At 35.2% G+C, this 27,378-nt stretch overlaps 1 protein-coding gene across 1 annotated transcript; it reads right to left on the minus strand.

Annotated features, from left to right (window-relative positions):
- Positions 1 to 1,603: 1,603 nt before the first annotated feature.
- On the minus strand, positions 1,604 to 3,035 carry LOC131304888 (transcription factor MYB73). The gene has a single exon (XM_058332347.1). The coding sequence runs from the start codon at positions 2,938 to 2,940 to the stop codon at positions 1,942 to 1,944; it is 999 nt and encodes a 332-aa protein (XP_058188330.1). The 5' UTR covers positions 2,941 to 3,035; the 3' UTR covers positions 1,604 to 1,941.
- Positions 3,036 to 27,378: the final 24,343 nt, after the last annotated feature.

A 27,378-nucleotide genomic window follows, 5' to 3' on the forward strand; every position in this document is an offset into this window, starting at 1 on the left:
TGCCAAGTGTATTCTATTCTGGGAATTTTGAAATCAAGAGTGAGAGATGAAGAGTATAAGGAGTCCGTTAGGAGTAGGAATCCGTTGGGAGTAGTTGGGGAGCGCAACCGTGGGGCAACAGCTTTGTGGAGGTTTTAATAAAGTAATATTGACTTCGGACAGCGTCACAGCGGTTTTTTTTTATTTTTTTTGTTTTTTAAATTTTATGACAGCGGTTTAGTATTCAAGATACGGTTAGTTGGTTTTGATGGACGTGGGGATTTGAGTCCTCTTGCTCTTCTCCTCCTCTTTTCAGTTTTTGTTTTTTTGGTAATAATCTCCTTCTCCTTCACTTGACAAATTGAGACGTCGCATAAACATGTTTAACGGAGCCTTTAACAAAATCCGTTAGTAATTTGACAGATTTTGATGGAAAACGTCTAATTTAATGACTAGGAACAATAATTTATGTATAAAATTGAAAAATTTATGAAAATTTGGATGTCTATTAGACATTGAGGTCAAAGTTTGAATGGTATTTTGAAATTTTTCCTAATAAATTGGTTGCTTGCTCTCGATTAAATTTTGACGGGGTGAAGGAAAAAGAAACTGTAGCCATTAGAGCATTTTTTTCAGTTCCAAAAAAAAAAATAAAGGGAAAAGGAAAGCGTTTTGCTTTAATACGTTCATGTGTTAAAGAATTTTTTGAGTAAGGCCGAAAAATATTTCTATAGTTCAATTATATGGAAAATTAATGAAAAAAATTAAGATTTTTGGTAAAATCTTGTGTTTTGCATGACAAATTTTGAAAAAATGCTAATCCAAGTGGGAAAGTTAAGAACGTGTATTTAACTTTCTTACTAACTAGTACAAAGAGCAATTTTATCCACATTCGACGAGATATGTCGTGAATTCTGCTCATTGTATACAAATTGAGTTGTTAAAAAATCACGCGAATGTAGCTCAACCGCATTTTGGTAAGTACTTTCGTGGGTTTATAACTTAATAGAGGAAAGTTGGATTTTTTTTCGAAAGTCCTTCCAAATCTTTCCTGGTGACACAATCTAAATTTCCTGTTTTTAGAACACTTTTAAAATACCGTGTCAAAAAACAAAACAAAAAAACCCACCATCAAACGAGCAAAAAAACAATTCACCACAACCAAGACCACTTTTTTATCTTTTTAGTTTCAAAAAATATGGACTCTGCTGTAGCAACCGACCAAGAGGAACTGCCGCCACGCGTAGTTGGACCCGCACGAATAATTCGAACCGTAAAATAATTTTAAAACAAAAAATCGTTAAATAATTTTAAAATAAAAAACCGAATGAGTTGGTGAAAAATTAATTTTATGGTAACTAAAAACCAGAATGGAAATTTTTTTGGTTTGGACAAGCATGACTTTTATGTGTCACTTCGACATGGCTGTAAATTGATTTGATTTGATTTGTGGTCTATTACAGCTCACATTTTACTGTTCTCCTTTCACATCCTTGCCCCCACCCTGAATTGGTAAACCTACGCCCAATCCAAATCAAACAAACAGGAACTTCAGATTCTGAACTCCCCACCATTAAAAAATCAAATCAAAAAAAAAAAAAAAAAAAGTTGAGAGACCAGACAATTTGAACAAATCTGGATTCAAAATCCAAATGATTTTTTCCTTCATTCATTTCTCAGATGATTGTTTTCTCATCTTTGTTTTGAATCTTTTCCTTCCCCTAATACTGTAATAAAACCATAACATATAGTAGCCATTAGATAATAAAACAGTTGATGCCAGTTTCCTGCTCTCCCTCCATCTTCCCACCACCACCACCACCATCTCTCTCTCTCTCTCTCTCTCTCTCTCTCTCTCTCTGTACGGAGGCCAAGATCAAATTTTTCCCCCTTCCCCTTCTGCCTCAGCCCCTTGGCTTGATTTGATTTGATTTGATTTCATTCGTTATTCACTAATTTAAACTACTCCACCCTGCCAATTCCCATGCGCTTCACAATAGCATTCCTGAATCCATCCACCGTAGCTTGCTGCATACAAAACCCACCACCTCCTCCTCCTTCTTGTTCTACCTCCGCCATGTAGTTCCACACCTCCTTCCTAATCATCTCCTGCATAACCGCCAAAAACTCCGCGCTAAACGGAACGAAAGCCTTCTCTTCCACTCCTGCCGCCGCCTCTCGATTCCCCCTAACTTCCGCCGCCTCTTGATCCTTCCGATCCACCGCAACCTCCTCCGCCGCCACTGGATAAACCGGCATCAACTGGATCGGGATCGGATTCGGCTCCACCGACTGAGTCGACTCGGTCACCATATGCATCGACTCGCCCGAGTCGACTCCAGGCAGCGCCAGACTCAGCGAAGTATTCATCGCCGAGGAAGACGACGACGTCGCTTCCATCACCTGAGGAGGCAAAACCCCGCCCGCCCTCGCCGTCGGGCGAAACACGTGAGGAGCAGGAGGAGGAGGGGGAGGATGCGGAACGCTCGAGTCGCTGACGTCGGATCCTGATGGACTGTTCGGACTCAAGTACAAACCCGAGACCGGTATCGCCGACCCGTCACTAACAGATCTCTTCAACGGCGGCGTATTATCAAACTCCTCATCCGTCATCATGGACGAGCACTTCCGCTTGAGCGTGGAGTTCCAGTGGTTCTTGATGGCGTTGTCCGTCCGGCCCGACAGGAGCCGGGCGATGGTGGCCCACTTGTTCCCGAACCGGGCGTGGGCCCGAATGATGGTCTCGTCCTCCTCGGGCGTGAAGGCCCGGTGCTCCACCTGGGGCGAGAGCTGGTTGCACCACCGCAACCTGCACGACTTCCCGGACCGGCCCGGGATCGACTTGCTGATGAGGGACCAGTTCCTTGGCCCGTGCTTCTGGACCAGGGTCTGTAACAGGTCGTCCTCTTCCGGGCTCCACGGGCCCTTGATCCGATCCACGTCCTTTTTCGTCGACGCCATGGTGAATAATTCAGTATAGCATGTAGATATAGAGAGAGAGAGAGAGAGAGAGAGAAAAAAGTTTATATCTATATATATGTGGGGAGGGGGGGGGATTTTTCGGGAGAGAGAGGAGCGGTTGGGGATATATAGTGGGGGAGGAGGGGGAAAGGGAAGACCGGTTGGGCCGGTGGGAGAGGGAGTGGGGTGAGGCGTTATGGGCACCGCTTGTAGCAGGGAAGCGGTTTTACTTGGGATACAGCTGTGAAGGGGGCACGCGTCGGACAGAGATGCACTGGTTTTTACACATCCTCCTCAACTTCCCCTTCCCAACTTGAAAAATCTCGGGTCACTTTTGGTAATCACGCGCGTGTAGAGGTGCGTTTACTACATTCTCCTTTCGTTGTACTACTACTCCGTAGTACTCCCTCCGTCCCTTTTTAAGTGTCCTGCTTCGTAACTCCAACTTATTAAAAAGACATCATCATTATACCTTTCCCATCAACTTTTTCCTCCACTTTTCTTACTTACCCATCATCATTACACTTTTACTCATTAACTTTTCAAAATAAAATCTACTTTTAGGGACAAAATAGACAATACACAAACTTTTACCCCCCAACTTTACAAAATGGACACTTATTAAGGGACAGCCCAAAATGAAATACTGGACACAAAAAAAAGGACGGAGGGAATAGTATTTTGCAAATTTTGATTATTGTGAGATAAGTAGGAAATCTTTTGAAGTTGGTAACAAAAAGTTTATTAGGAAAGGTTATGGCTGTGAACCATGATAAGTGTAAATTATAACGAGTAATTATTCAGTGGTTCTAGGGCCGCTATCCACCATCAATTCTCGTGAGGTTCAATATATTTTATAATAGGTACCATAGAGATGTGTGGTAGATAAGTGGTTGGGTGACCACGTCGCAGTGCCATAAGACCTCCAAATAATTTTTTCAAACTACGAGTCGTTGTATTGGACAATGTTTATTTCCTAAAAGAGGATAATGGTTATTAAAATTTAGTTTCTATTTTTTATGATGGTTTCTGAGAAGAAAATTAAGTAGATAAAAGAAACTATTGGATAAGGAGTCGGTGAGTGAATGAGTCCTAACGGAATTCTATGACAATTGTACCAATTTTATTTTTGAATTTTTTGTAACAAATTCTTTGTGAGTCGTCCACCCAATCTCCTTTCATTTGTTCTGGGTCTAACCATACCTAGACTAGCCTTCATCAATCACACTAAAGTTCAACATTCATGAAACATGTATATATATAAAAAGGGCACTCCTATAACATACGGAATATGTACTCAAATTTTCTTTTACCTTAATAAATGTCTTCAATAATTTTAAAAATCTTTGGTGATACGTTCTTATGAAGCACTACATCAAACATAATTTGAACTTTCAAGTTCGAGAAATTTAAATTTAATGTAATATTTTTATTACATAATAATATTTCAACAGACATAATTTATTTTCATTATTTTGCATATTCATTTTACGATCACATAAGAAAATATTTTAAATAAAAATTAAAACTAGAAACGAATTTCAACAAAGGGGAAAGAATCGATTGATAAGCGGGGTTTAGTATCATCCTCCATAAATTTTTGTTTCTAAATTTGAACTCCTTTGGTTTGCAACTGTGACAGCTAATTTTTTGATTTTGCAATTTAAAGTCCCTCTTGTTTGTTGCCTAATAAAATAAACTACAAAAATGTTTCATGCTTAAATTAGCTAAAGAGTGGGGAGGAGTGAGGCGAAAATGTAACGCACGCGCCGAATGAGAGTAGAGCGCCTTTTTTTTTTGGTGGAAAGCTTTATTAATTACTCTCAACTAGAGATTAAAAACAATTTCACTGTTGTGGAAGTTATATAATACGGGTTTTCCAAATCCCAAACGGAATTCCCCTAATAATAGTACTAATAACCACCATTTAATGTAGGAGTAGTTGATTTCCTTTCTCTCTCTATTTGTTTTTGGGGAGTAAGTTCCATTAATATATTGCATTATTTTGTAAATGTTATTCAGTAAAATAGAAAATTTATTGCGCGCAGACAAATCAAAGTAAACAGTAAAATAAGCGTGTGTTCTACTAACTGAATTATTTTTTGAATTAAAAGTGAAGTATTGTTATAGAATGATCTATATCGTAAAAGGGAAAATAAGTAGTTAAAAAATAAGAACATTAGCGGGGCTTAAATCATTCTTCGTTATTCTTGTTGCGCCTTTGGAACCACAATAATTCAGTTAGTATGTACTCCCTCCGTCCCAATTTGTTTGTCCAATTGTCGAAATACGTGTCTTTCAAAAATATACTTATATATTACATTTTATAATGTTTTTTTTTATGATTTTGAAGATTTTGTATAATAAAACTAATTGAGATCTATCAAACAAGATTTATATTGCATATTAAAAACATTATGAATTGAAAATTATAGCCAATTATTTGAGAAGTCAAACGCTCTCAAAAAGTCAAAAAGGAGACAAATAAACCGGGACGGAGGGAGTATTTATGTGAGTTGTGTTTGAAAATAACTAGGTTGTCATAGCAATCGGGATTGGCAACTAGTCTTGACCTAAAACTTAAGGATTCGCTTTCAAAGGTTTTAGATTTGATTTTCTTTATCAACAACTATAGGGATCAATTCACACCACGTGTAAGCAAGTAAAACAACAATGGGGAGAGGGGCTAGCAAGAACATCACTTTCAAATGGAAGGTGAAAGGTTAAAATCTTACGCAAAAGGTGTATGTTGAAATTTTATACCTCACTCTCTCTTCAAATTGTTATATATTAAAATTCAGGTTTGCTATTTAGTTGGTATATACATGACATTTTATTTAAAAATGAGGTTACCTTCACAGATAGGACCATCGTCTCTTTAAATTTCATACGTATATAAGGCTTCGTTTAAGCAAAGTTCTTGTTTTTTTTAAGTATTCATTATAAGACTTATTTCCTTAACGGAACGGAACCTAAGTGTTAAACCCGTTATAGTAAAAGGGGTGTTTGTTATGTTACTCGAACAAATTATAACGTGTTTTTTTTTTTCCCTTCTTCTAAATATGTGTCAGTTGTTTGGACATTCTTTTGCTTCGATTGATGAAGCCACAATAATAATAGATAAATTGATCGTGTTGAAACCTTAGTTTTTTTTTTTTTAATGCATTTGGCTTTTACTCTTATATATTTGCTCCGTTTCACTTTTTTTTGTTTGTTGTTGCTATTTTGAAAAACATAAATCATCTCCCATTTTCCATTATTTTATCATTTTTATTTATTGTCAGGAGTTTAATTTGATGATTAAAAACTCATAAAAAGTATTTTATTTGATGATTCGAGTCTAAGGGAGGACTGTCCAAATGGATAAATAAAACACGCGTTTCTGTTCTTATCAACAAGAGAGAAGATGGGGATTACTTGAATCTTGACGAAGGTTGAAGCAAGAGAGAAGATGATGATGAGCCCATCAGCTTTGACCAAAGTGACTAGAGAGAGAGAGAGAGAGAGAGAGAAGTGTGAAAGGGTAAAAGTTGGGCCAAGCTGTATGGCATTTTCTTTTCTTTTTCCGTGTGGTCATTATTTTTTTAAAAAGTTTTTTGTTTCATTAATAAACTAAAAAGAATGAATTTTCGTTCCTTCTTATCAACAACGACGACACGAGGAGTAAAACGGTTGCACGGAACCGGTGACGTGGCGCAAAACGACAGAAGCGGTCGCAGAATCGGAGGGCGAATCATTACTGCTCCTCTGTCACTCCAGCCTGTACCACCCTTAACGGCCTCCCACCCCCTCCTGGCCCCACCCCTTCTGCCTTTCTACCTCCGCCCACCGTAGCCGGTAACCTTCGCTCTCACTCCCAAAACAAAATTGTTGGGACTTCGAAGGTGTTCCACTTTTTAAAAAGTTAATTTTTTTCAAACGGAGGTAATTTTAAATTCAAATATAATGAAAATAAAAATATTTTTCAATTTTTTTTGCATTGTTTAAAAGATCTTAATGAGATTTATCAAACAAGATCCATATTGGTAGAAAAATTATTTGTATAAACACATAATTTTTGAGCTTGAAATTGTCTTCTTTTTCAAAAAGTTCTTTTTTTACAAAACCGGAACACCATAATCTTGTTTGGTTCAACTTTTTGAAAATTATTTTTGATGTAATAAGTAGGTGGAGAGAGATAGAGAGAAAAATGTATTGAAAAACGTGTAGAAAGAAAAATGATATGAGATGAGAGTTGAACCAAACAAGGTGAGATCTTATTATTGTATTTTGGTTTGAGTTATAAGGGAAATTTTTTCGGTAACGAGCGGGGAGTGATAAATATAGAAATTAGAATAATAATTAGAGAGAAAACTTATTAAAAACCGTATGTAAAAAGAACGATTAATTCTAGAGACCCAAAGCGAGCACATCTTTATACGAAAATGATACAAATATCCACTAGACTGTTTTTAATGTTTAAAAGGTATGTTAAATAGTATAAGAATTATATAAAAGCGCGTGAAATTGTATTGAAAGCGGTAAAAGGTGTGTTTTGAGTGTTTAATTTAATTTTTTTTCATTTTTTTTTACTTTATATATAATACAAAGACCCGAATCTTTAACACCATTACGTCGTGTCTCATTATTTTTTGATACCGAACATTTTTCGGGGGGGTCATACACATGAACATGTAGTCTTGAGGTACCATGTTGTGGTATTCCAAGATCATTGAATAGTTATTCTTCGTCTCCTCTCTTTCAAGTCGTGAATGTTTACATAAATTATTTTAGAAAACTATACTTCTCTAAACTAAATATTATTTTGAATATATTTACTCAACAATAGAACCCTTTAAAAAACAATAGAACTTTTTAGTTTCAATTGCAGTAGACCAGAATGAGCCAAAATTTTAATCAAAAATTTTTCTAAATACCTCATTATTTAAAATCACACTGAACTTAATATTTTAACTTTTATCCTCTAATGTTTAGAGTTATATTCAATAAAATTTTAAGACAAATGATTTTGGCACTCTAAAATTTATCTTTTAGTGTTCAAATTATACATAACAAGGTACACTAAATGACAAATTTTGAAATGCCAAAATTGTTTTCCAATTTTAGAAGACATATTGATACAATAATGGAGTAGTAATGTAGTAAATTACTACTAGGAGTATTATCTTGTGAAAGAGATTGGAACCATACGTGAACTGCCGCCACAACCGTCCACAATTTACCTGTACGGATACCGGTAACCGGTGAAGGGCGCATCCCAAAAAATTCCTAACCTCTTTTGGCCCAAGACCCGAGGTGATGGGGACCTTCGTCCTACCTTCTTCGTCGTGACTTTTCTTTTAAAAGGTACGGTACAGGGAGATTTTAAAATTACTAAAAAAGTTTTCAAAAGGAACAGTTACACTTACAGGGAGAGATTTATACTATAGTACTCCACTACTGTATAAAGAAAGAAAAGAAAAAAAAGGTTGGTTTGGGGAGGTTTGGAAGGTGTGGGGGCATTTAATGAGAAAGATTTGAACATTGTTTGTTTATGAACCGAACCGAACCGAACTTTGAGATGGATATGCATCAGCTTCGGTTACTCGTACGTCGTACCTACTACCTAATGCCTGGTTGGCATTATGGCTGGATTTTGCTTTCACTCCATCTTTTACGCGGATTTTTTGTTAGTACAATGAGGACTGCTACTGGTATTGAAAAAGGGAAATGGAATTGGACCATCCCCCGCTCATTGATTTGGATTGGACGGGACGGTTCAAATTGAAATCGTCTATTGTTGCGATTAGTTGTTTGAATTTGTTCAAATACACTTTCCGAAATTTAGACTTAAGAGAATCTGAATCCACGTGGATTGTTCACTGTCCAATGAAAATTATCCGGATTTGAATTCATGATCACCTGTTACAAGTTTGTTTTAGATTAATTTTTTTCCATTGATAAATAATCTTGAAAAGTTTACTACTCTGGATCATTCCAATTTCTCATGTTGAAATTTAAGTTGTTGGAGACAAACATGCGATCCTGGTATTGCACTAAAGATTGTAGTGCTTTAGTGAGACCATTAATCACGATATGGACTATTTATTTTATAGAGTTTGTTGAGTACTCTATTTGTTTAAAAAAAAAAAAAAATCAAGTTGTTCGAATAACGCATGTTTTTCATAATCAAACAGCACATGTTTTTTTTTAAAAAAAAAAAAAAAGGATTGTGATGATTTAAGAAACAATGTAAGACAAATCTATCTCGATCATGTATTTATGAATAACTTTTTTTTTTTTGGATGTATGAAGTACTTGCAAAACTCTATAAAATGAGTGTTCGGATCGTGATGATGATATCTCTAAGGGTTTTACTAGAGCACACGACAATCCGAGAGCGGATTTTGTGCACTCTGGGGAATCTGTCCTTAGACCAGTTTGTAATACAGTCAATCAAAACAGGCATGTCATTGGTTCCCCCGATAAGCAAGTCAAGCTAGAACAATCCCGGTTCAATCGCTTCATTTTAAAAGCCCGAACGACAAGCATCACAGAAAAGCAAGACAAATTACACAAATTTTCAATTATTAATATTAGCTGCCAAATTAAAATATTCAATTTGATACATCGATCCAAACGGAGCCTTGCCTTCATCTGGAAAAAAGCTAAGTTGCGAATTGTATTTTATACTACTAGCTTTGATACAAGAGGAAGGATGGAGGAAGCTCAAGGAGGACCATCTTCCAGCTAAGCCACAAAACTCCTCCATGTGCAAATTTTGCAAAAACAAAATCTGGTTAGTTTTCTGTTTAGATCTACCACCGTGTCTCGCGCAAACAACTCCTGCTAGGGAACCAGATGTCGTCAATTCCTCATCCATCGCAAATTGTGGAATTTACGCCCATCAAATCTAACCTCCGTAATGGCCAAAAATACGCTCTATAGACGCACAAAATAGCATAATCACACCTATATCTACATAGAGACTGACAATGACCGAGGGGCGTGCAATGTCTGATCCCTCTGCCACTGTGCGAGTGTCTGCAAGTACGTATGCGTGTTTTGTGCGAATGTGTCAATTATACAACAATGTTAGCGTCACACACACTTTCATTCACTTTTTTAAAGATAATTCTTTTAATATTAATTACTGGTGTATGTGAGATTCTCCATTCCATATAATCATACATATTTATATTTATACATCCATTACTACCAATTATTTTGGCCAATGGAACAGGCCCGGCCTTTCCAATAAATTCACTGTGTTAGTTTCGAAAGCAATTTTCTTGACGGAGTTTTTTCTCAACACTTTAGCTCTGCGACTAACGGAGTTTCTGTATATTATAGTGAAGAAGTTGTCGATATATATATATATATATGTAGAAATCTTCAGGTAAGGACCTTATATGCGGACCTCCCCATTTCTCGCCTTTTCCGATCGGATTTCGATGATCCGAGTCGCTCAATGTGTTCAGAACGTGATTTTAAGAGTACTTGCAAGAAATTGGCAAAAAGAATGACCGGGAAGGGCTTGATTTGAGTAGTTTTTATTTGAACCGTTTGATAAAAAACAAACAAAAACTGCTCAGATGAAGCCCTTCCTCGTCTTTTTTTTTTCTGATTACTCGGGGGTACCCTTAAAATCACGTTCTGAACATATTGAGCGGCTCGGATCATCAAATTCGATATCGGAAAAGGGAGGTCCGCATTTTATTAAAATAAGAAGGTCCTTATAAGAAAGGGACTCTATATATATGTATATATGTAATGACAGATTAGTTAGAAGTGGGGGCACCAAGGCATGCATCCCTACCGTTGAGCATGGCTCCGTTCCTAATTAGTTGTTCGACCACTAACAAATTAGGGCAAAGTCCACTTTGAAATCTGCGGTTTGGGTACTTTGAAATCTGCAGTTTGGGTTATGTGTAGATACACTTCTACGTTCAAAAGTGTGCACATAATTAATACTCTGTGATTTACAAAAATGTGCAGATGGACCAAATTTTGTCTATTGTAATGAAGGTATATCTCACACTTGATCCTCTTGAATCTAACCAAAATTTAATCCGACCCATTCATAATGTATTACTCAAAAAATAGAGCATCTCTGCAACAAATCAACTCTATCAGACGTCAAAGTTGCGAACTGGGACTTAGCTAGCCTATTAAAATTCATTGTCCAACCTTTTGTATCTCTATGTGCAAAACTAATCTTGTATATATGGTTCAGATACTCTTGGAGATATTAAAGATTCTTACAATTTACCAACCTAGCTACCGATTCCGGTCACGCAACCATAGATAAGTCCCAGGTTACAATTAGGGGATTGCTTGGAACTTATAAAAGTAACGTGGGAGGATATTAAGTTTGAGTTTTGCAGGGCTAGTTGGATAGTAGGGAACGTGGTTTAGAAGCTCGGATTTGAGGGTTGACTTATACCTAAATTTCATGAATATTATACAAGGTTTCAATTCAAGGCTTTATTGAATGTGTTTTATACTATGAGTTGAACTCCATGGTAATCAATGAAAAGGTGGATATGTTTTCCAATCTAATTAACAAATACATTCCTACTATGTGACACATAAAACGTTATGGGGTAATGCTAAGACGTCGAAACTTATCCACTATACCGGGGATGCCTAGTAGATCCACAAACTATGAGGAATGTGCTTTATATATCGAGACTATATTTCTATGACTTGAATCTCTATGAAATGTTTTATCAATGTTCATGGAGAATTTTTGATTGGCATCAGACATCAAAGTTGCATTTGTAAAGAGATTTTAGGTCGCATTTGTTAACTCAATGATCTAATTCTTGTTAAAACTAATGGTAAACTCAAATTTGAAAATTTACTTCATAATGAATTCGATTCAACCATGAGGTTTTTTATTTTTTAATCGGCTTGAATTTTGATATGGATGTCGTACTTGTCAAACTCTACAATATCAACGGTTTAGATCCAATTTTTGGTGCAAGAGATGGATTCGTTAGATTCAAGGAAGAAGAAAAAGAAGAAGAAGAATCAAAGGAGAAGATGAGGGCATACCGGACTACTTTTAATACATGTCCTTCACACTAGACGTTAATATGGACGGAATGGGTCTATCATCACATTTTCACAAATCACAGAGTGTTATGTGCACACTTTTGAGCCATATGAGGTGTATCCGTGCATAACCCAAACCACAAGGGGTTAAGGTCAAGTAACCCAAGTTAGAGGCTTCGAGTTCCAAATCATATGACATTTGAGAAACTTGAGCTCGAATAAAGCTAATATACATGAACAAAGCTTGATCTCAAAAGCAAGCTATGTGAATGAAATGAAGTTAAGGATAACAAAAAGGAATAATGTAAAATAATGAATCATTTTCAAATATAACATTTTAAAATCTATTTCTATTTATGAGCATTTACGTGATCCAAATCAAACGAGCCAAAAAAAATGGACATTAACTCTGTAATTAAGCATAACAAGTGGATTTAAAATAAATTTTTAATGATTCAAGTGAACTTAATTATCAACAACTCAATTCTTTACAATCATCATCTACAATCATAAATTGAAACCTCGGAACCAGGTTTGTTCGCTTGGGGTTTTCATAACCACTCTCTCTTAGTACGATTTCCAGTAAATTTTCTCTTCCCTTATGGTCTCATTTATCTATTCAACTCTCTCCATTTATTACTGCAAAAACTTCTCTGAAAACATTTACCAAACAACATTTCCTCTTGATCACACTAGAAATCAGAACCTTTCCTCTTGACCCATGAATTATAATAAAAAAAAAAGGGAAATGATTTTACCACTCCTTAGCAAGTGTATTTTTGCAGGGGAGTGAAGTTAACAAAAAAATGGAGTGGCAAAATCAGCAGCCTAAAAAAAGCTTTCACTTTGTTTGGTTTGAAGTTTTGAGAATTTTTTTATATATAATGAATAGTAATGAATGGATAGAGATAGATAGAAAAACCGGAGGGGGTCCATTTGAATAATGTGGAATAGTTATGGGGAGGAAAACAGGAAATATAGGAAAAGTTACTACTAATATAGAAAGCGACAAAATAAAGGAGATAAGAGGAATCGTCCTTTTACTACTAAGAGCATCTTCAATCCATCCAAAATAGAGGATGGATGTAACACATTGAGGGGAGATTTTGTAATTTATTCTATTTTTTTTTCACTTTTTGTACTTTTTGGGAGAATCTTTGAGGGACCCATCGTCCTTTTTAGAGTTTTGGAGGAATTTTGTACTCCAAATTTACTTTTGATCCTCTATTTTTAGATGACCAAATTTACTTTTAGAGGACCAAACTCTAAAAAGGACAGTGGGTCTCTCAAAAATTCTCCCAAAAATTACAAAAAGTGAAGAAAAAAGAGAATAAATTATAAAATCTCCCCTCAATGTGTCACATCCATCCTCTATTTTGGAGAAATAGAGATGGATTGGAGATGCTCTAAGAGCATCTCCAACCCATGCTCTATTCCTCCATTTGAGAGTATGGAATTCCTTCAACCCATCCTTCAAGCCTCCTCTATTTGAGAGGATGGGATTTTGATCCTCCATATTTAGAGGATGGGAGAAAATATGGAGGATCTCCTCTAAAATCACTTTATGAATAAATAGAGGGTTTGTGGTTTGGAGTAAATATGAATAGTAATTTCCTCTAAAATCACTTTATGAATAAAATAAAGTATTTTGATACTCTCAAATAGAGTATTAGATTGGAAATGCTCTAAGGCCCATTCCACAACTTGATATAAGATATGGAAAAATCTAAAATCAGCCCACTGGGCTGACAATAACAAGTGTGAATGTGTATTAAAAAGTGTAAAAAAAATATAGAAATATGTGTTGTCCTTATTCTCTTGTGTGCTTATTGTCAACCCACTGGACTGACAATAGAAAGACCGATAAGATATTTTTTAAGAAGGTAATTTAAAATAAAAAATAATAAATTTATTAAAATTTAAAAATATGCAATATGAATTTTGTTTGAAAGATTTCATCAAGATCTTTTGAACAATGTAAAAAAAAATTGAAAGATTATTTTTTATTTACATTATTTTTAAGTTTAAAAATATGAAATAAATACTTATTTTTTAAGAATGTATTCTGAAACGGAGCCTTGTACCTAAAGCTGTGTAGTAACAGTTAAGTCGGGGTGCGGATCAAAAAAAACAGTTAAGTCGGGGACAGCTGTTTCGCACGGACCACTTTTACTACTACAACGGACAACCTCTTCAATTTCGAAATTCCGGTAATTTTATCTTCAACGGTAACGGCATGTGGGGAGGTTGGCTGTGTCACGTGCTTTGGCTACAGCTAAAGGAGACACACTTGCGCCTTGCACCCTCTGCAGCAGCAGTTGAATACCCCCACAGAATTTAACAAATTTATTACTTTATGTTATCCCTATATATCGGAAATTCCAAGGACATTGTTTTAGTCAATGTGACAAAGAGTTCTTCCTCATCACTAGTACGTGTTTGGATAATTTCTTTTACAACTCACGTGTCCGCGCCACATTACGTGCATCTCAATTAATTATGGAGAACCAATTTCACCGCTTACTTTTGGAGATCTCAATTAGAGTTAGTGTAAAACTCTGTATGAACTAGCTTAAAATGAGTCAATAGCACCTGAGAGGTTTTAAATCTGAAAACTTAAGAGGAAGCTTATCTCTAAATCCCAGTCTTGACCACTAGGCTGATTCATTGAGGTTTTATTTGGGTAGTACATTGGTAGCACATTTTAGAATTTAGATTTTTTAAAGCATTGGTAGTATTTTTTGGTTAACTTTTAAAGTTTTGAATGAGGTTTTTGGAATAATGAGTGGAGAGAGATAGATTGAAAAATAGGAGTAATAATCGATAAAAAAACTTATTAGGGACTGCACATAGGGGAGAGGTTGAGTCTAGAAACCAATAACGAACACAGTCTAAGGGATTCCAATTCAATAACCCCCCCCCACCCCCCACCCAAAATCCTTTTTTTTTTTTTTTTGCAGTTCATGGTTGAGGCGTTCATATTTTAGGCCTCGATGAGAACATTAGGTACATTAAAAATTATATTGATTGAAATCATTTGATATTATTTCGTAAGACAATTACCTTGAAAAGATGGATTTCAAAAACATTGCAATCGCGTATCAAAAGTACCCATACTTTTCAAGGTAAATGTGTTTTGACATATCAAACAATAATTAATATATAACATGATTTTCGATGTGCCGCATGTTCTCGACGAGGTCCAAAAAGTGAAGGGTTCAGTCATAAATGGGCCGGAGAGGAACTGGCTCAAGTGCTTGACCGATTCCTAGACCTAATTTAATGGGTTGCCCCAAGCGTAGGGTTGAAACCGATGTAGCACAATACCCGGTAAGACCGGAGTCGAATCCACTAAGGACGGTGAAGTGTGTGCTGTGGAATCTCGGGTTGTAGAATTAAAATTAGCTCTCAGGTAGCTACCCATTGTCTTTTAGTTGATTAATAAACTAAGACTAACAGATAGATTGCTCAAAAGATTAAAAAGAGAGGCGCGGTCGTAGGGAATCCGACGCTTACTATCCAATCAAAATCCGCTCGTTTTTCAAAGTTCTAAAAAAATCGGTTAAATTTAGGGAGAATTGGAAACTCCGAAGGATGCGAATCTTATGGTTGCCGGTCTCGTACACAGCAGCAAACAGGTTTTGGTCCCCCATTCCTGCTCACATGAGCCCTAGCAATGCCTCGGATTCGTCCAACGAACGTAGTTTTCACCAACTAAAATTATTTAATTAAATTAATGAACGAAAAAGTTGCGAGACGAATCCTAATTGGGTCGCGGCGCGCCTTTATCCAACGACCAAACCTTAGAAAAACTACTCATTCATTATTAAACAATGAACAAAAAAAATCCTAATTTGAAACATACTTCTATTGCTCAGTACAGAAAATAAACAAGAGATCCAAACCAAACAAAAATAAATGAACAACTTTTATGAAGGACATAAATTAAAACAAGTTACCGGAATACGAGTAATTGAATAAAACTTCAAATAACTTGGTGGAAAGAAAAACTCGGAACCAAAACAATATTCACAACAGCAGCCTCGTCCGTTTTCTGTTTCTTTTTTTTCTTCCTTTTCCACGGCCAGAAAATCCGTCCAAAAGCTGCCGACCACTTCCTTCAGTAGGTTAAATTATTTATAGGGTAAACTATAGTTAACCCCCTCTAACTAAGCCTCGCGTGCACTTTGCCTCCTTTAACTTCTTTTTTTGGCACTCAACCTCCTCTAACTAACTGAAATTCAAACGGTCATAACTTCAAACGGTCATAACTTCTTCGTCCGAAATCGAAAACATGCAAATTATATATCAATTTCGAGGTCTTGAAATCAGCTTTCTAATGACACCAAAATCACATCACGATTCAAAGCACACAGAAAGTTATGATCAAAAGAGTAAGGGCTGGTAGACAGAAAGACCGTTTTGATCATAACTTTCTGTGTGCTTTGAATCGTGATATGATTTTGGTGTCATTAGAAAGCTGACTTCAAGACCTCGAAATCGATATACAATTTGCATGTTTTCAATTTCAGGAAAAGAAGTTATGACCGTTTGAAGTTATGACAGTTTGAATTTCAGTTAGTTAGAGGGGGTTGAGTGTCAAAACAAAAAGTTAGAGAGGGCAAAGTGCATGTAAAGCTTAGTTAGAGGGGGTTAACTGTAGTTTACCCTTATTTATATAGGTATTAAAAAGTTTAATCACACAAAGACCCTTGAACTTTATGAAATAATAAAACCAATAATCTATCTTTAAACACTTTGCATTTAGATCCCAAGTTTCTTGTATCTTCCGCTTTAGTCCAAAATCTCAAACAACGAGCTCGAACAACCTATAAACAACAAAAGAACAAAATAAAATCAATTAACAAAAATAAATGAATAACAAATATAGTTTGGAGGGCCAAAATATGTATATTTTGGCACTTATCACCAAGCGAAGAGTTAATCACATAAGGTGAGGTAAACCAAGACCCGACTCTGATACTATATGAGATTTCTTGGAAAAGTCCGACCTATAACCAATTACCAATTGGAAAAGTAGCTTTTAAGTATTTTTACTAAACTTGGGTAGCTTAGCTCAGCGGAATTCGGGGGCTTGTGGTGAGAGAGATCACCACAGAGTTGCAACTACCCCAAAATTGTGCCGTTTGTGCCAAACCCATCTCTCCTTACACTTCTATTGGTCCCTATTTGGTGCACAAAACCAATGATGATTGATAATTTTGTGGAACGCATTTCAGGTCCCAAAAAAATAATTCATAACTGTAAGTTATTTTTAAAATATTTTTTTATGAGTTCTTGTAAAAAATTATCTCAATCTGATATCCGTAATGACTTTTTCAGCATTCGTAGGAACCCTACGAATATCGGATTGAGCTAATTTTTTACTAGACTCATAAAAAAATAAAAAAAAATACTTTTAAGTGGTTTCTGGACAAAAAAAATTCTCCAATTTCAATAGTGGTAAGAGCATTTTCAAAATTCGTAAGGCCCCTACGACGAATGCTGAAAAAGACCTTACGGATATTGGGTTGAGCTACTTTTTTACAAGAACCGATAAAAAAAACATAAAAATACTTTCTATTAGTTTCTGGAAAAAAATTAGCTCAATTTGATATGCGTAAGGAGTTTTTCAGAATTCGTAGCGCCCCTACGAATGTTGAAAAATCCCTTATGGATATCGGATTGAGATAGTTTTTCACAAGAACCCATAAAAAATTAAGAATAACTTGAGATTTGAAGTAAATTTTTAGGACCCAAAATGAGTTCCACAAAATTATCAATCATCAGGGATTTTGTGCACCAACCAAACACGGACCAAAAGAATTGTAAGGATAAATGGGTTTTGTTCCCAAACGGCACAGTTTTGAGATGGCTGCCCGAATCCAGCTCAGCGAACGTTGTAGGATAGTAAATAATTCAACCAGCTGTGGACCTTTTCTTTTTCTTTGTTATACACAGACTTCTAGAAGATCAATTATTTGTTGGGTAGTGTTTTTGCAAACCTCAGTTCTGTATTTGGATCTGTATGCAATGGCGGAGTCAGGATTTTGATCCGAGTAGGACCAGAGTAATAGACATATATTTTTTATCAGAACACATACTTATTATTATATCATACGTAAAATTTTAAAGGAGGTTTTTGGAGTAATGAATTTAGAGAGATAGATTGAAATATATGAGTAATAATTGATAAGAAAACTTATTAGGGATTGCACCCCTTTTTTGTTTTTTTTTTTTGACTCTTTTGCAGTTCATGGTCGAGGTGTTCATATTTTAGACCTCGATGAGAACATTAGGTACATTAAAAATTATATTGATTGAAATCATTTGATATTATTTTGTAAGACAATTACCTTGAAAAGATGGATTTCAAAAACATTGCAATCGCGTATCAAAAGTACTCATACTTTTGAAGATAAATGTGTTCTGACATATCAAACGATAATTAATATATAACATGATTTTCGATGTGCTACATGTTCTCGACGAGGTCCAAAAAGTAAAAGGTTCAATCATAAAATGGGCCGGAGAGAAACTGGCCCAAGAGAAAAGTTAATCACAGAAGGCGAGGCAAACCAAAACCTGACTCTGATACTATATGAGAATTCTTGGAAAAGTCCGATCTAAAACCAATTACCAACTGGAAAAGTAGCTTTTAAATATTCTTAGGAGTACTAAACTCGGGTGGCTTAGCTCAGCGTACGTTGTAGGATAGTAAATAATTCAACCAACTGTGGACCTTTTCTTTGTTATACACGACTTCAAATAGAAGATCAATTATTTGTTGGGTAGTGTTTTTGCAAACCTCATTTCCGTATTTGGATTTGTATGCGGTGGCGGAGTCAAGATTTTGATCCGAGGGAAGTCGGAGTGGAGTATTTTTTATCGGAACATATACTTATTACTATATTATAAATTTTTTACTTTCAATACATTACATTTGTATATTTAAATGATTCTAACCTAATGCAATTAAAATATACCAATCGTTTTGTTTTTTTCTTTGGACAACTTCAACAGTAATGTGATTATTTTTTATTTATAAAAAAAATCGAAAAATGAGAATGTAAAATAACCTATTTTTTATCAAATCAGACCAAAATTTTAAGTAGCTATACATGAATAATTATCAATAATATTCAAAATTAGGTATATATAAAATAAAATTCTTAAAACTAGAGGGCTCGGAGGGAATCAGGGGCCGGGGCCACCCGGGCCCCAAGGTAACTCCGCTAGCTACTGTCTGTATGTGTCTTATTGTATTTATAATATTACCCTTTCATATGGTTATAATGCAAAGAAATATTATAAGTAAATATGAATCAAGATGACAAAAATATAAAATATAAAGTACAAAGTACAAAGTGTAAAATACAAAAAGAGGAGTGTGACAATTAATTTCTTATTTTCTTTGGTAAAATTAATATAGCTCACAATTGCAACCCAGCTACTAGCAGATTCAGAGCATGTTGGTAAAGTGACCACTTGAGCTTCTAAAAAATGGGGGTTGATTTAAGTATCTTCCATTTATTGAGCCCAAAACTGTAATTTTAGTCGGACTCCAAGCAAATGGATTCATTTATTGTATTTAGGGCTGTAAATGAACTGAGCCATTCGCGAACTGGTCGAGGCTCGGTTCGACAAGAGCTCATTCGAATTCGACTCGTCTGCTAAACGAACTGAACCTGAACCTCAATTATAGGCTCGTTCTCTAAATAAGCCGAACCTGAGCCTAACAGTATTCGGCTCGGTTAGGTTCGCGAACCTATACTTAAATTTAATTAATAATTCAATAGGGGTCTATTTGTAAATGTAAAAAATTTTAAGGTTGTATATATAATTCAATACTTATTTTTCTCCCAAATTTTATACGATCAATGAGAGAGTTTGGGTTCGCTCGAGTTTAATGAGCTGAGCTGAACCAAACCTGAGTCTTGACAAAGCTCAATTCGAGCTTAGATTCGGCTCGACTTGATTCATTTGAGTTTAACGAGCCAAACTCGAGCTAAAATGTTCAAATTCGAATCGAACCCGAGCCGAACTCGAGCCAGACTAGTACCTTAACGAACCCAACCGAGCCGAACCCAAGCCTTGAAAAATTTTAACGAGCCGAACTCGAGCCAAGTTGTTCAAGCTCCAATCGAACTCGAGCCGAACTCATACCTTAACGAACCCGAGCCGAACTTAACAGGGTTCGGCTTAATTTGGTTCGTTTACAGTCCTAATTGTATTGAATTTCACTTTAACAAATCCAATCAGGTCCAGATTTTAAAACTAAGCTGAAAAAATAAACTAAATTTCTAGCTTGGTAGGGTATAGCTTTTTATTTTGGTTTATCCCCGTATTGGCGTACTATAGCCAACATCCTCATCATTTATCAAGCCATTTTTTTTTTTTTTTGTTTCGTTCATATTTACGTGTCAATTTTTTTATTTTCTTTAGATGTTGAATTATTTAAGATGGCAGTATGTGTCACTCGTTGTAAATAATTAGCTTAAAAAATCAACATATTTAGAAGGACGTTTGAAGAAACGATGTGTACATAAGATCGATATATAAAAGACATAAGCTGAATTATCCAAACTTGTTTAATATTTTTTGCAACTAAGAGAATGAGTTAATTATTGTGCCAATGATAAGTCTAAGACTGTTTGAAACTCACTTCTGGATTGAAAAAAATAGAAACCAGTTTAGTACGTAATTGTGTCTCCAAGGAAAGTTGACAAATTACTCTTATTTAGAGAAAAAGTGGAAGCATATTTGAATATAGATTCATAAAAAAGAGATGTATGATATATAGGAACATGAATTTTTGAACTCTTTTCGATTTCTTTTTAAAAATAAACGGTTATTTTGATTGAAATTGAATTGAAGATGCCAACCACCTATATTGTTTTATTCTTTTCATTTTGGAGGCAAATCTTCCATTATTTCACCCGCATTTTTTCTCTCTATTTGAGCGAGAGAATGTGCATGATGCCTTGCATATTTAGGTCTTGTTTGGTAACCATTTCACTTTCAGTTTTCTGTTTTTCTTTTCATAATTTTTAAAAATTAGACATGGAAGTATGTTTGGTTGTCTATTTTCATTTGCAAAAAGAGAGAATGACTTTCAAAATTTTTGAAAATTGGAGAAGTAGCAAAACTGAACTTTCACTTTTTCTAAAATCAAAAACCGATCCAAATCTTCCGCGTGCCCAGAGCACGTTCAAGTCTTGGGAGGAACCTTTCTTTTCTTTCGGGTCTCCAAACCCAGGCCATGGTACTCTCTCTCTCTCTCTCTCTCTCTCTCTCTCTCTCTCTCTACTCTCTTTGGTCTCGACCCTCTCTCTGATGACTAATCGACTCTGACCCTCTCCAACCCTACGCCAGTGCTATCTCAATCGACCCAGTCTCCAACTCTACGCCATTGCTTCATCTTTCTCATGTGCCCAATAAAATTTAACGTACCCAAAAAGAAATAAAAAATGAAAGGCTTCTTTTATGTATTCATGTCAATCATGTTTATGTATTTTGTTTTTTTTTGTTTTTTTGTTTTTTGAAAACAAGGTTGACACAAACATATTTTCTTCTTTCACTTTTTTTTGAGAAAAAGTAAAAACTGATTTCAGCAAATAGAAAACAGAAAAGTGGCAGCGTTAAGTGTGAATATGTTACAAATGACATACCCCAAATCTTGACAATGAGTTTTTTAATGAAAGTACAAATTACTCCATCCGTTCCAATTTAAGTGTCCTCTATGGGAAATCAAGCTTTTTAAAAAGTCAATTTTTGCTCAAAATTTCCAAAATTAACCTTTAAAACTATGAAATTAATTATATATTTCAATATAGATCTTAAAAAATATGTAATATGAATCTTGTTCGATATATCTCAATTACTGTTAATATAAAAAAAAATTAAATCATGAAAAATATTATAAATTAAAAGATATTGTCAATCTAAAAACGACACAAATATAAGAAGTTGTCAAATCAATTAGGAGAGAAATTGTATAGTACTTTTTTAGGGGGGTAAAATTGAAAATTTGGCATACTTTGATGGTTAATTTTAAAAAGTAAACATTTATTTTAGAACATCTTAAAATAGAAACGTGGACATTTAAATTGGGACGGAGAAAGTAATTGGTATAAAACGTAAAAACATTCAAAATCAGAAAATAAAGATAAGATGTAGAGAAATCTTCTGCTATAAATTATAGTGCACGTGAAGAATGTGGCGTCGTTCTAAGTTGACTGCTCCTGAACTGGGAACGCCAGACACGTGGTCGACTCCAACCGGAGCCACGAACTGATTTCGTTCGACTAGTTATGTCCTATTAACCGCCACATCAACTGGCAATCATACGTCATTGTTTTGTTGATAAAGGAAAACATTATACCAACACAGCGACGCTACGTGCCGACGGTCACGCGGGATTCATTTGGGGTCCTACGTGGATGATTTAAACCGTTTAATAATTTAAAAAAAAAAATTAGTAGTCCTATGAAAATCTGAACAATCTGATATGTATAGGTGCTCGATTCAATCTTTTATTTTTTCATTTAGATTACAGATTTGTAAAAAAAATGGAAGATTGGATCGAGCACTTACATGTTTCGGATGGAGCTAATTTTTCACTAAGTTCACTCAATTTTTTTTTTAAATTATTCAACAGCTCGAATTATTCATACGGGCCACTGTAACCGACGGTTCCCATCGTTGTTGTGTTTGGTTGGTTTCTTTAGCTTTCTCGATTTATAAAAGAGATTTGTTCCTTTATATTCTCTGGCTTCACTTATGATCCCGACCCAATTAATCGTGGTCGATATGCATTATCTCGAACAAATGTGCTACGTCCACCGCACCAATTGTGTATCTATGAATTCAAAAAATATACCTACCGATATTTATTGGAATTGATTTTGTACGGAACCCCATAAATAAATATTTAAAAATTTATGAGTTTTTTCTTTGTTTTTGTGGGGCCAGAAGTAGCCCGCACGTTGCATGCGGTGGCCTTATAAAGACAAAAAAAGGGAGTGCGAGTGGCTAAAATGGGAATGTGAAAATCAATTCCCATCATCTATACGATAAATCAAGTTATCAAATTTAAATAAAGGCCGTCGAGTCATATTTGTTTTAAGAACAATGAACATAGAATTTATTTTCTCTTACTAGTCTGATACAAAAGTCAAATGAACTTAGTTCGTATATGTCTAGAGTTAACTTGTATGCAATTCTTTGATTGGTCCAGACTGGTATATATGCCGGTCGACAATCTAACAAGTTGAACCGGCCAGTCAGATTCGATTTTTAAAACATTGCATTCAAGTACACATTTACACTGACAAATATGTGGGTTGAAAGCAAGTCAACTCGGTGAAGAGTGCCGGCTAGTCAATCCAAAACCCCAAAATGACGCCGTTTTAGGGCATAGTTGCCCTTGCTGTGAGCCGTTCACAACAGAACCCATAGTCCAAAAAAACGGACACTATGTTCATTCCTCGCAACGTACAATTTACACAAATATATGAGTTAATACTAAAGACGTATGATGGTCCTAAAATAGCATAACTAACTAGAAAATACATAACGGATAAATAAAGAAAAAAAGAAAATACAGAAGCCCAGATATACATAAGTTGATCTGGATATTTATTTTACTTAAAAAAAAAATGTATAGTGTTGTCACCCTCAACACGAGGATTTTTTTATTTGTTCTGTCTCTATAATTGAACCGTCAACGGTACAAAAAGGAAGGGCCAGGAAGCTGGTTAGGGAGATGGGGCTTTTGGCCTTACTTTTGCCAGCTATAACGCACCACCTGCTTTTTGTTGATTAGAAATAAATATTCCCATTTCCCACCATTCTCATCCTTTTGTTCTTCGTCATATTTCAATCAAATACAAAAATTAATTATAATTTTTATGTAATTGGTAATATTATTTATATGTAATTTAAATCTTGTTTGACAAATTTCAATGAGCTCGTTTAAACGATATTCTTAAAATTACTTAAAAAATTATAAATTGCAAGATATAATTAATTGAAAAGTAACACAGATTCTTAAAAGGGATTAAAGAATGAAGACGGAGGTAGTATATATTTACATTCCCAATTTATTATTTAGAGATTAAATTCTTTCCACCGGCGGTAGAAAACTCCACTTTTCCACCATCATCTTTTTTGGTCCTATCGTGTTTTTATTGTTGATCTGAACCGTTCAACTTGTAGACCCCACATGGTAGTGTATCCATGCAAAAAATAAACTTGATTGGACATCGATAGCAGTATCAAAAATTGAATTTTCTTTGTAAAATAGATAGAATATCTTTATTATTATTGATAGAAATCAAATCGTCCATTTTATAAACCAAAATTCAAAGTTTGATATATCTATTGACTTCTAATCAAGCTGATTTTTTGCATAACAATACTATAGTGTGGGTCTTAAAATCTGAACGGTTCAGATCATAAAAATAGACACTTGGTTGGATCCATAATAGGCGGTGGTGAAAAAATAGAGTTTTACACCGGCGATGGATAGAATTTATTCTCATTTATTTAGCCCTTTATTATAAGGTCTTTGTACGTTTTGAACTTTTTACGAGAGTAGTTGATATTTATTGATGCATGAACAAACTACTTTTTTTTTATGTGAGTAACGATATTCTCTTCTTACATAACCTCTATGAGAAAAGGTGCGAATTATTGTTGTCACTCCTTTCTCTAATTCGTGTATATCTATCACGATAAACCGATGAATTTAGGGGAGGAGGTACAATCTCACCTCTTGTTAGCGGAACTCATATCTGGACCAAATTCTAGTAAAAAAAATGACGATAAAAAAAATTCTATAAAAATGAATTTAATAGTACATCAATTAATAAATTAGTGAGCGCCAAACGTTAGTATAAAAAAAAAAAAGAAAAAAAAAAAGAACTTGCTGACAGTTTTAATTATCATGTTAGTAGCACAATCCACCTTTGTTTAGTTATGTGATCTTTTGGTTTGTTTTTGTTAGGGTTTGGGTTCCCGAGGAAGACAACACATCCAAATGCATGGGGTTTTGCGCGGTAGCTCAAGTCCCACATATCCCTTGATTCCCGCCTTTACGCACAGATTAAATTATGGAGTACTTTAGTAGTTGTGTATAAATAAAGTGGTAAAAAAGTAGGCAAGGGAAGGTCCGTATGCAGTTTCGTGGTACTGTTGTCTGGTTTCTACCCTCTTCCTAATCCTCCCCCCTCGTGCACCTATCCTTAAAATAAAGGCTCCGGCTCCTCCGCACTCCAATGTTTTCAGTTGAGTGAGACAGTTCACATCGGGACATCTATTGATACAATTAATGATTCGAATTTGTTCAAAAAAATTTCTATGATAAAGAGTTGCATAGAGAATTTTCAAACAAATATATATTCAATCTTTCATTGCAGAAATGAACAGTTTATACATAGAATGTCTCGTCCAGTTCAAACTTTTGGACTCAAGTTTGGACCGGAGAGGATCCCTTTCCTAAAACAAAACTCATCCTACATTTCTTGCCTGATTCATACATAGACTGTCTCGTCTAGTCTAAACCTTTGGACTCTGGTTTAGACAGAAGATGATCCATTTCCTAAAACAAACCTCATCCTACCTTTCTTGCTTGCCAACTCATCTCATGGCTAGCTCTGATTACGGAACAATATTATTTTAACTTTAGATATTTCTGGATAATTTATACGCTAACCTCCGTTTCTAAGAATTTCAGTACACTATTAAAAATATATTGCCTAAAGATCACGGTTTTGTGTGACAATGAGATCTTTTATTGCTGAGATTATTTAAACTTAAAGATCACGGTTTTTAGGTGAAATCGAGATCTTTTATTGCTCACACTTCATAACTTTTTTCACTTTGATTTTGAATATATATTATTGATAATTATTCGTGTACAGCTATTTATAATCTTAATAATTTAGGTTTGATTTGATAAAAAATCAGTTATTTTACATTCGCACTCAATTTCTTTCATAAATGAAAAATAATTAAGTGACTGTTGAAATTTCCTAAAGAAAAAAAATGATATGTATATTTTAACTGCATTAGGCTAGAATTATTTCCATGTACAACTGTAATGTATTGAAAAACAATAACTTTACATTATATAATAAATATACGTTCTGATAAAAAATATCTATGTCTATTAATCCAGCCCCTCTCGAATCAAAATCCTGACTCTGCTACTGACTATGGGTAAAAACGGGAGATGGAAATATGCGAGGCTTTTGGTTATGCTCTCATAGAGAGGAAGTAGTGGTTTAAAATTGCACTGATCTCTCCTGTTAGCTAGGCTTGCTGGTTAATGAATAATAGTGATAGCTAATTTAGGTATACCCTTATGTCGGACTATGGTTCTTTCCAACGAAAGACTAGCATTCTCATTTTTCGCTCTCTTGTCCTTGTCGTATTTTGGGTAATTTGATTGAATACAGAATCAAAACCAAATCACGAGGAAGGTCTCCTAGAAAGCGACGTAATGGTAGGAACAAGACCAGAATATGCCAACACACGAAGCTACGAACCGCAAGCTACTGGAGAACTACCTAACGGTAGGGAGACAAAAAGGTCCGGCCAACAATTTCATTCCATTTTTTTTTTTCAGAAATACCCAAGTCTCAGCCAACCTTTTGTTGGATGTTTTTCCTAATTGTTTGTTTGATCTCTACTTTTGGATTGTAGTGTGCACTGTGCACATGATTGGGATAAGGTACGGTTTAGGTGCCAACCTAGCTAGTTGGGACGTATTCCTTTAGTTGTGATATGATGCGTCTTCTTTCCTCTCTCTCGACGTACCCCTTTTGAGTTCTAACAAATTTTCTCTTTCGCCTAGCAAAAAAAGTCTCAGCAGTCGGTTTTTTCTCTTCAGTGAGAACCACTTTCCTAGTTGATAAGCAACCTCCTGCATATATGTATCAGTAGCTATCTAGCCTATCTTAGCTACAAATACCGTCATCACAAGTCGTTTAAGCTTAAAGCTTCTCAATTTTCTCCTTAAAATGTTGTAAATGGAAGCAAAGAAAGCAAGCTTCGATCAGGACCACTTTGTCCGTCCTTTTCTCTTTTGTAATCTCACATCAAGGATTCCTTACGAGTCCACACTTCCTAAAGCAAATCCAATTGAGAATATCTAACAAACTAATTTATAACCACAAGAACTTGGTACGTACGAACCTTCTTGTTGACAAAAATAAAAATAGAAGGAAATGAGAGAAGAGTCCCACTTCGAGGGGGAAAGACCCCAATTGGCTTGAGATTCGAGAAAAGGACATCTGCCTTTGACAAGCGAAGACTTTGATGAAATTTTTTTCGACTTCTTCTTTAATTGATATACAAATGTCATAGTATAATTATATACTACCAAGGATAACA

Source organism: Rhododendron vialii, chromosome 10a, assembly GCF_030253575.1.
Source record: "Rhododendron vialii isolate Sample 1 chromosome 10a, ASM3025357v1".
In the NCBI taxonomy this organism is placed as follows: Eukaryota; Viridiplantae; Streptophyta; class Magnoliopsida; order Ericales; family Ericaceae; genus Rhododendron; species Rhododendron vialii.

Bases quoted from the DNA above. Each gene is read 5' to 3' on its own strand.
- LOC131304888 (XM_058332347.1), bottom strand. From the start codon at position 2,940: ATGGCGTCGACGAAAAAGGACGTGGATCGGATCAAGGGCCCGTGGAGC.